Raw genomic sequence first — 11,285 nt, forward strand, 5'->3', positions numbered from 1 at the left:
CACTTCGAATTTCTGCCTCACACATTTCTACACTATATATATAAGCACGAATATCAAATGTCAACATTAACTAATTCGCTAATGTGGACGTAGGGTTAGTTTTGAAGTATAGGAGGAAAGGAGTTGCCAAAAGGTTTGGGTTATCGAGGGTTTAAGTGACAGTGAATGTATGAATGCAATCCGATACAGGGCCGGGAGGGGGGGGGGGGGCACATAACCTCCCCTCCCCAATATTTTCAAAAAGTTATAAGGAAATGACCAGTAGGAGCGTGGCTGTGCCATCACATATTTTCTTAATGTTTCTGTATTGTGCTCCCCCCAATGGAGAGAAATTCCAATATGGCGGCCATTACCGTTACGAGACCAGTCAATAAAGAATGCCTCCAAATCTAATGATCTGATATCCAACGAATAAATAATTTCCCAACTTAAAGAAAAGATAAGTTTGATTTGTACTTCAAGCCATTCTTGGCAGCGAGAAATGCATATTTGTCTTAGAATTCGTACATTTACGGCGCGATTTCAAATCTCCCGCCTTCCCTTCGACGCCATTTTTGGTATGTATATCTTCCCGACTCTCCTAGGGAAGGATTTGATGAGCTTGGGCCCGCAATGACCACAGTCATTGCTTAGCAGTCTATCCTAAGGGGTTATGCGTACAATGGGGTACAAACAGAGCTAAATTTTGCCATTCTTAGTGTGTTTAGAAAACATGTTTCGTGGAGCGATTTTGTCTAATTTCTTCGCACTTTTCTTGGCCGGTAGCATGATTCGTGTTTCAATCAGACATTCGAGGAAATATGAAGGGCATTGTACTCAGGAAAGAAGCACCTAAAATGGGGAGAAGAGGAAATAAAGGCAGGAAGAAAAGACATTGCAGAAAATAATATGTGTTTTTGTAAGTTCTGTACTGAAAAATAGCACACAACAAAGCAGGACATTAGAACTAAACATAAGCAGCAAACATCAGGTATAAAGTCAAGATACATCATATATATACATTTTATTATTCGTAAGTCACTTTACAGCTGTAGTGTAAGAGGACACTTCAGTAAAACTTATTCTAGTGAAACCATTATTTCTACTTTCTTGTTGCTGCAACAGGTGTAAAACAAAAATGCAAAGTGTGCCTATCTGCTGTTGTACATCTGGGGCCGGTTCCTGAAAAGCCGATTTGCGCTAACCCAGGGTTAAATTAACCCTAACCCACGATTAAATTTTTACCCCCAGATAGTTCCGTTCCCGAAACGCTGGTTAGCGCTAACTCTGGGTCAGTTTGGAGGTAAAATCTAACCCTGCTCGCGAGGTGGGTTAACTCGCTAACCCACTGTTTAGTTGGCGTAACACAGGCCTCCCAAACTTTGTAGTAGAACTAAAGCTTCATAAAATAAAGTTGTCGACAAAAAAGACGTTACACAAAACAATGTAGGGATCAAATATCCTAACGTTTACATGTTTACCATAATCAGGCTTCGGCAAATGACCCCAGTTTAAAAAGATATTTCAGCGGTACCCAGGGAGTGTGCAAGTAAAACTCTGATATTACATTATCTAGGGTGGTCATTACCTTGGGTTCTTTCTCTGGTGCCATCCTGCTGTTAGTAAGTACCAGACTTCATGATCCAGAACATAAAGAAAGGCTAAGGGAATTTGTCAACTTTCCCTCACCCTGTCTGTCATTTATAAGTATAATAAACAGAGTACTAGGTACACCTGTTTGAATAGGGAGTATAGTGCAATTTGATTTCTAGGGGAGCACTTGGTCATTAGACCATTGTGCCCTCGTGCTAATTTATTAGATGTAGGGTTAAAAGTAGGGCTTAGATCCCAATAAAATGCAACATTACTATTTGTCTGTACAAAACAAGGGAGTGGTATACAATAAAAGAAAAAATTTGTTTCAATATTTGTTTTTATAGTGCATAACTGGCTCACGGGAACAGCAGAAAACTCTTTGTACAATGTCTCAGCTTGTATACTTACACATATATGTACACCAAACAACTGAAGGGCTACTAAAAAATGCCTGATATCCATCTAAGTGAGTTGGAGCCATAATTGAGTCTATCTTTCTACTTTTTGGATCAGAATGCACCTGTATAGTATTTTGTTTTTATTTTGCAATCTATGATAACTACAAATAATGTAGAAATAATAACAATTGAATTCGCTTTTGTTTCTATTTGTCCAAAAACGGTCTGGATCCTTTATTTTTATAAAGGGTTTAACCAAACATATGTTTTATACTTTATAAGTTAATTACACAAAATAGAGACATGGCTTTTACTGTTTTCATTCAATGGATATCCCCCCTGTAGCTACACTTGCTTTTACTGTAAGAATGAGAAGTCTTGAACAGAATGGGTAAAAGAGAAAGCATTTTGGTTTATTCAACAAAAGTATAATCTATAATGCAGTTTATAAAATGTGACTGGTTGCTTTATACACTTCACCAACACATGAATCAATTTGATAGCAACAAAACATGTTTCCTTTATAAAGGAATGTTTATGATTAAAAATCACATGGAAAATGTAATACTGTATATGTCTATGTATCTGCTTTTCTTGAGGAATATATCCTGTTGATTATTCAGATGTCACCATGACTTGCTTCTTGGGTATAGCTAGGATGAAATCATATAATTAATTAGAAATTATATAATAGACTCAACATGCAAGTTTGGCACCCAATTCATTCAGACAGAGATTTACTAAACGGTTTAGTTAACATTACTAGAATACAAATAATGGACTTCTTTCTCTGATGATTTAAGTATACTGTATGTGTATTAAAAAGATCCCAACAATAAAAAAAAACACTACCATTTAATTACATATTTATGCTTAAATTCCAACTTATAGTAGCTTGTAAATAGAATTAAAGCTTCACACACCAGAAAACAATCTTGTCCGAGCTAAAGGCGAGGCAAAAAATAAAAACAAACGCGAGGAAAGCAAGATTTGATCTACAAACAACATCTTTTCTATAGAACGCCGCATTATTACTTCTTTCGGCAGTAATGGACAAAGTCAAGATGCATTTTCTAGCAAAACAGAGTTTCCCCGCCACTTTAGGTACCAAGCTTATGATGACTAATTTAAATCCTGTTTTCTGAGTTTTAAAGATATATGAAAAGTAAATTTTAGGCATAAAAAACTCACCTTTTGTCGAGGTTTGAAATCTGTTTTCCGATCATGCGTTTGCTCTTTTTTTGCATAACTCACGTTGGTTTCATAGCTACTGAGTTTCCTTTTTTACACATTCTATCGGACTAGAAGGTAGAGTTGAATTTGATCCTCACTCCACGGCGGTTGATTGACAAATGAGCCGATTCTTCCAATGGAAGCACCAGAATTGCAGTGAACGGGAAGGTGCCCTTGTCATGACTGTCATTTCTTTTTTTTTTTTCTTTTACTTTTTTTAACCTTTTTATAGACAACAGCTTCGTTGCAAAAAAGCGTGATTTTTTCGCTTTCTTTACTTGCATTTCTCACGTAGCATATTAATTCTACCTCCTAAGCAAAGAGATTAGCAAAAACGCAATGGCGTTTTATCTGGAACAAGCGTGTTTATTTAGGGGGCATTTAGATAATGAGAAAAGCTGATAAAGAAGATTTACTAAAAAGCTATCCTATGAAGTTGTAATAGCCCTACAGAATGAGTTTAGCACTTACTGGTATCAGTTAAATAGAAAGCTATCACAGTGTAAATACATAGCGGTAATAGGAAATAGCTAGGAATAATCTTTCACACTTATCAATGCTTGAAGGGAAAGCGGAACAAGTTCCCATTATAGGTTTCGCATCGTCTAATTAATCTACAACCCTTTTCGTGTTCCCATAAGAAGATTATAGGGAACTTAGGCAACGACGTCGACGGCTGAAAAAACGTGACGGTTTCCCGCTTAGCGCACAACTCTAAACGAGATTTGACAAAATTATTAACTATTTTTTTAGTCTAAGAAAGTGAAGATAAGCTCCTAACGCAGACACGCCTACATCTTCACTATAACGTAAATTTTGAGTTTTACGACTATAGTTCATCAGACGACGAATGCATTTCATTTTTTGCGTTTTAAAATACTCAATTGTTTTATAGTTGCCGTGGTTTCTTTGATCACGGAGGTGGCTTTGATTAAGACTTTCGGTTCGACTTAAGTATGATTTACATTGGCTATTAAGTACGTGAACTCCTTGGACAAGGGATTTTTTTAGTGTGTTTTGGGGGGTAAATAGGCATCTGATTTTTAAAGGGATATGAGGAGTTTTCAGTAGGACACTGAATATTTAAAAAAACCCGCTGTTCTCTCTGCGCCAATGCTTGCAGCTGCAGAATTTAAGGCAAAGATCTGTCTTTAGTTTGCTTGGTTGTCTTGATTTTATTTGTTTATTTCATAATTTGTATTTGTGACATTGTCTATCGGTCATCAATACGATAAATATGGCAGCTAGGACGGTCGCAAAGATCAAGTTGTCAGTGCGTATATCACCATTGCGACTTGTGAGTTTTTCAAAAACTTTGAATGAACGATCGCACACGATGAAAACTGAAATGTGCCCTAGGCTTCAAGGGCTCTTGCGTCGGCGAGAGTATAAAAGCGAGCAGACGAGATCCCAGGATGAGCATTTCCTTCCCTCTCCGAGCGCATCCCAATTTGGAAGACCATTCATGGGCCACTTGGTTTCGGAGGAACATTTTCGTGAAAGGAGCAACAAATTGCCTTTTGCTTTCTGGTTGATGGCATCATTTGACCACTCATAGCATTTTTTTTAGTAATATGGTCAATTGCGAGCGGGTCGAATTTTGGGGCACTTATCATGGGTTGTCAGCGCCGAATATCAAAGCTGATGTATGTACTTATAAATACAAACAAACAAAGCAATGAAAATCATGCCGCAATAATGTATCACCTGTTGCCAGTTCTTTTATTTAGTTTAGAATAAGGGGTGTGCGAATGCGTTTGTTTCAGCTTCAATATCGAGCTACAATGAGCTACAATATACGGAGAGCTTTGTCATGATCTCAAATTGCGAAAAATCTAAATCTAGGGTGTTTCGAGACTTGTACAAAAGTAAGTAACACCCAAAACACTATATGTATTTTTCACTTTTCAAAACAGAATTAACATATATATGAGAACTGTGACAATACTTGATTTTCTATTTGGAAATTGTGATGAAAGATTGCACAAGGAGGTCTTGACATGTGTCAGATCCTCTTATTGCCTACAATTGGACTGATAAGTGGGTAGAATTTCTTTGTCAATAGCGATTAGATATCTAAACACATTCACACTCCACTCAATTGCAGAAAGGTCTCTTGAGCTAATTCTACCATGAAAAGAAAAGAATCGTTTTTTTTTTTTTTTTTTTTTGCAGTACGCATATAAAGGACGCAAAAAGAAGCACCGTCAAAAATGACGGCATCCGCGCAAGCCAATCATCGATAACAATCATCCCGAAAATTATGCGCAAGTTATAGAAATCTTTCAATATATCTTTCTGTTACTAGAATCTAATTGCAGCTACCATTATAAGGATGCGAAAATACCGCTTTCTGAGATAAGGTGAAATAATAATTTTTGTTTGTATTGATATTCCCTTGAGCGCCCAAAGCCTCATATGTCGGGAAATCATTTTGGAAGTGCAATAATTCTCATTGAAGCCTTTATTTTTCAACGGAACCAGCAAAGTATTTAGGTTTGCTCTTGTGTTGTTTGATCCTAAAGGCGGATAGTAATCTAGAGTTGCTGTATCATTAATTCAGAGGTTTATTTAAGGGTAAACTATATCATCCAGTTTTAGAATAAAAATGAAGTGCCCAGTTTAATTTTATGTTATCAATGACTTGTTGTTTTTAATGCCTGAAATATTTTTATGTTAGATCTAATTAATGGTTTCTTTCATACCAGCTATTTTTTGAATACGCCTATTAGTCACTTGATATGACGCGCTTGTCAAATATCATGTAAACACAACTAATCGAAAAAAAAATATCCTTAAAACTTTCTGTACACTGTAAAACTGAAAAGCTGGATGGATGATATACCGAAAAGTTCTGCGTTTTTTAGTTATTTCGATTCTTTGCGCGTTTTGAATGTGTACTTATTTGAACAAGAAAAATGGATTTCCCATGGTGGTTATTTTTATTTATATATAAGCGAGTTTTTAACTTTTTGAGAAAAGTTTGTGGTCTTCACAATGGATTATATTTGACTCCAGAAAACCTCAATAAGCTTGCTTTTCATTTCTTTCGAGGTTGAAATTTTCCTTTTTATAGACAACTTCTTAAAAGGCTTTGCAACGATTTTTATTTGCATATAGAAAACTACATTGAGCCTAGCTATATTGCTATTCAAACATTCTTTGGGAAATTGTATTCATGGGGTATTCAATAATAAAATTGTTAATAGTCCTCGGGGTTGTGATTATGCAGACGAGACTTAGGGCACTGTGATAAGCGTGAGATGACTAAGGAAGCCCCGAGTCCCTAATCAGCACAGCAGCAGGTGAAAGCGCCATTAGCTGACTAGAACCAGAGCAGATAAACGGCGATCATTCCCTGAATCAAGGATATATCTCCAAACATCGTGCGTAAAATTTTTATTGTCCGGCGACGCTGCAATGCGGGCGATCTACTCATGCTGTTGCTGTTTAAAAAGGGATTCCGTCTCTCGGTAGTGCGTGCCTCCTTGTTGATATTAAACCCTATGGGGGTATTTGTATTTGAAGACCTCGTTCAAATGCATCTGAAAAAGACGTGAATTGGTGGGGCAGTGTGATTATTTTATTCTCTGCATGTTCGATTGTCAATAATAGACAGCGTTTGTTTTTACGAGCAGTTGGGGACGCCACACTTGAAAGGAGAAAACGCGCGTTGACCCGAAGACGTAATATTGACTCAGATCTGACAGCTGTTGCTACTGAATTCGCGGTTTTCGTTTTGCATAGTCTCCGATGATATATCAAGTACTGGCCGTCACAACAGACCACATCCGAGTCTCAACCTCCGTTTCCAAAAAACTCGAAGATGAAAGAGAGAGGCGGTCCTGACAACGAAACCTTTTACCACTACAAGCAATGCTATTTTCTTGACACTGAAGCTGACTTCACAGGGGAATACTCCACTACATATATTGCCATAATCGTGATTAACAGTCTGGCATTTTTGCCCACGATTTTTGGTAATGTATTGATCATCCTTGGAATCTGGCTCATCCCTGTTCTTCAAACTCCGTCAAATATCATTCTTGTTGGTCTCGCGTGTTCGGATCTCGGTGTTGGTCTGATCGTTCCTGCGCTCAACATTGCGCGCATCGTCCCTAAACTAAACGGCGCGCACTTCAACTCGTGGTGCACAGTGCAAGTGGCGTATACCTTCTTCGGTGTGATGTTTTGCGGAGTTTCCTTCTTGACAGTGGCCGCTCTAAGTATCGATAAGTACTTGGCGCTACACTGGCATCTCCGCTACGCTGGGATCGTCACCACTAAGCGCATCATCTACATCTTGGTCAGCTTCTGGTTCGTCTTCGCCGCGATGTCCACGGTTCAGATCTGGAGCATGACCCTGTACCGCATCAGCGTGTGCATAGTACTGGCGATATTCCTAATCGGCACTTCGTTCACGTATTTCAGAATCTACAGAGTTCTCCGTAGACATAGTGTGCAAATCCAAAGTCAATCACAAGCCGCGAGTAACTTAGAAGGTCCTTCTACACTTAACATGGCGCGGTACCGGAAATCTGTTAAAAGCATGTTTTTGGTCTATTGCCTTTTTCTGCTCTGCTATATCCCTTACATATGCGTTCAGACAATCATTCTGATCATTGATATGAATGGAAGCTATGGTAATGCGAGAGACTACAGGACGTTCTACGTGGCAGTTGATTGTACGGAGACTATAGTGATCTTGAACTCTCTTACAAATCCGGTCATTTATTGCTGGCGTATGAGGGATGTAAGGCATGCAGCGCGCGTGGCTCTTTCCGTCTTACGTTGCAAACCGGCGGGACAATGGCAGTCCGAACGATCCGCTACTTTCACATCTTAAAAATAAACACCAGGGTTAAATAATCAAATGTACGCGCTTCAGTAAAACGGAGTATTTACAGATCTTACTATACGAGTCGCCTTTGCACTGTTTGTTGACGGTTAGTGGGTGTTTTTCTCGCCAGAGCGAGTCCCACACTCAAGGCCCCTAAGAGAAAGGCCCAATCAGAAAAGCTTCACTTCATTTGGTCACGTAGTTTTGCGAAAAACATGCAGCGATCAAAAACATAGATATTGAGACGCACAAAGGAAGAATGCGAGATATGGAGAAAACTGAGAACTTGGACCCTAGGGAATTAATCGTAGCACAATGGCACAATATTCTATAGCCCTCTAGTTCTGTTTGTTGTCAGATTCTAAAAAACATGAAGGTCAACGCAGTGATAACATTGGGCACATATTTCAAAGCAATAAGGGATTATGAAGAGAGGGATTCTTGGTACTATGGATTATAACGATAAGGAAGTTGTATATTTGGGCTTCTCAAAAGAAGAAATAGCACTGAAATTTTTTTCGGATATTTATCCGAGGAATCTCTTTTTATCTTTATTCTTAATCGCTTTTCTTAGTTCTGCCCGAAACAAAAAACCTGGAACTTACACGCCGGAACCAAATTTAATTAATACACTTTTCTACTGACACTCTCTGCGCGATTAAACTTCTTCACTAATCAGAATTCTTATGAGATACTCATTTGCAGGTTTGTGTGATCTGGAGCTTATCCCTGTGTTTGGAAATCCAGGGGATGAACGAGCGAATAATGACTACTAATAGCTGGTCCGTTCTCAAGCGAATGTCAAAGCTCTCCGGCAAGCTCTCACGTCAACTCATCTTGTCCCGAATTCATTTTATTCAAAAGCTGGTATGTTTACCCAAAATAAAACGCAATTAGGACATATTTGTAATATGCGGAATGAATACGGCATATAGACTCGGATGTTGTTTATTGGCAAGAGATGTAATAAAGTGAAAAAATAGTACACGGGTGAGTAAAAGTGAAATAAATGAAATAAAAAAACAAAATACGTCGACCTTTTAAGCCTTGTTCTTGCAATTAGTTGGAGTTGATAGCGTTTTCCTTAATACATGATAAATGCGTTTGTTTTAATCAAAATGAATTTTCAAACAGTATTCAAAGCCTTAATATTACTTTGTTGTGTCGTTGCGCGAACCGGAAAACAATCTCTTAATGTACTTTTTTGCTTAAATAGTTTCTGAATTTAACACCTTTCGCTTGCGGCAAAGAGAAAAACTCTAAAGGCTCTAAAAGCTTTTATATTACTAAAAGCAAAAAAAAAAATGCTTTAAACATGTGTAAACTGCCAGCTAAAGAAATCACAATCTTTTTAGATAAATTTTACGTGATCTTTATGTGCCCTTATGATAAATACAAAAAAACATACTGAAGTTAAAGAGTCTTAATTGTTGAAGATAAAAAAATAACGTCATTAAAAGAGCTTGAAAGGCATTTGATGACTCTCCCCATTTAACATCGCGTGGATGCCGGGAGGTCCCAATATTTTTCGACCTATACACAAGACATTCTCTGTCAAGTACTTGAGTACCGTTAACGTATTTGCTTTGCTCTTTGGAGGCAATCTCTAATAGCAAAATGGTATGTCAATTAAGAACACGTGCGGGGGCGCAAAAAAGTGATTAACCCAGCGACTAATACTAATAAAAGGCTTTCAGTTTACATTTTGTAATTCGGTTTGTGCAATCTCAAAGCTTTTTTGTGTGTGTCTGGAAGATTGTCTATCGTACTTTACATATCGCTGTTTTTTTTCTAGCTGCTTATCCAGCCCGTTTTTATTCTCATATTTGAATAAACAAAAAGTTAAATCTTTTATTTTCAGTGAATATGGTAATTAATATAAAAGTTATAATAAGGTTGATATTTGGTGTGTGTGTGTTTTTGTTATTTCTACAGCTATTGTGTTGTTCTTGCTTTTGTGCCTCAAGCATTGCTGATAAAATAACGAAAAGCAACGCTGGAGCCATTAGAACACCATGTAGGATGATTGTTTTTGTCTTGTTTCTCGCCGGCGCGATAGAAACATAGGAGGGCCTGATACTCAGGTTAGGTCTTTATATAACTGTTGTTTGTTAATTCACGTTATCATTTTGTTTGTTTCCTATGAGCAAGCCATATACACTTGTCGATAACCCGCGAAATTTGAGATAAAATTCCCACCATCTCTTGCAGAAGTATTATCTAAGTATGATGAATTTTTTGGGGGGCTTTTAGAAACCTGGATTCTAGGTTACCCACAATCCACTGCGAGTTTCGATACATAAATTCTCGGGTACAATCTTATTTAAAATGTATGTAAACTGACTCAAAATGGTATTAAAATAAACTAAAGAGCTTTGCAGGTTTATCCCCCCTCCAAAAAAACCCTAAAAAAATGAAAAGAAAGAGACACTGTCTGTGTGTGCCTTTGAGCATGTTTTTGGCAATTTCACAAAAGCAAACTTGGCATGTCTGATTTGTAAACACATATTTGCACGACACGTGCTACCACGGGTACAAGACAAAGTTTCTTTTTTGTAAAAAAGGAAAGAGGTTTTCGTTTTCATTTTAAGGCGCACTGAAAGCTAATGCATTTCAAATATACGTGTTGTTTTTTTCGTCTGATTATTGCTCTACAAAAAAACCTCGGCAGCCATACGTGTAGGCAGGTAAGCCTAACATTCTGACTAATAATAAGAGCTTACCTAAAATAAAAGATGAAGCTTTTCCTATATAAATTATCAATTAGGATATGTATGCTATGTTGACATCCAAGAAAGCTTTTCCTTTATTAATGACCATTTTAGGATATGCCTTGATATCCAAGAGTATTCGCATTTATTTTTGCTGTCCATCTCTGCCAAAGACATGATCAGCATCATCACCTTTGTCATTATCGCCATCACATGGCCGTCTACAAGATTTTTGGTTGTCTTCACCAAATGTCAATACTACGTAGAGTTTTTGTATCTAGAAGCCATTTCTTTCAGTAGCATATATCTGCTGCTGCTGATTTCTAGAATAAGCAGGAGCGTAGTAAGGGAGGGGGGGGGGGGGGGGGTACGCAGGTAGAGCGAGTTCAGCTCCCTCCTCTCGACCGCCAAATAAAAGAAGTATTTTCTCATGGGAGAATCGCCAAACGTTATTTCATCACATCTATGCGGCCTGCGCTCTCAAAACACATACACTCATATAAAAAAATCCTGGCTATGCACATGGGA

General features: G+C 37.8%; 1 protein-coding gene and 1 long non-coding RNA gene across 2 annotated transcripts; one reads left to right on the forward strand and one right to left on the reverse strand.

The window, feature by feature from the left end:
* Window positions 1–1,217: 1,217 nt before the first annotated feature.
* Window positions 1,218–4,104, reverse strand: LOC125568038. The gene is made up of 2 exons (XR_007312039.1): window positions 3,165–4,104; window positions 1,218–2,626 (listed from the first exon to the last, which is right to left on the reverse strand). It is a non-coding gene; the product is annotated as an uncharacterized LOC125568038 (long non-coding RNA).
* A 2,223-nt stretch (window positions 4,105–6,327) lies between these two features.
* Window positions 6,328–10,420, forward strand: LOC5502172 (beta-2 adrenergic receptor). The gene has a single exon (XM_032370459.2). It carries the CDS (start codon window positions 7,033–7,035, stop codon window positions 8,050–8,052), a length of 1,020 nt encoding a protein of 339 aa, XP_032226350.1. The 5' UTR covers window positions 6,328–7,032; the 3' UTR covers window positions 8,053–10,420.
* The last annotated feature ends 865 nt before the right edge of the window (window positions 10,421–11,285 follow it).

This window comes from Nematostella vectensis, chromosome 6 (assembly GCF_932526225.1).
Source record: "Nematostella vectensis chromosome 6, jaNemVect1.1, whole genome shotgun sequence".
Lineage (NCBI taxonomy): Eukaryota > Metazoa > Cnidaria > Anthozoa > Actiniaria > Edwardsiidae > Nematostella > Nematostella vectensis.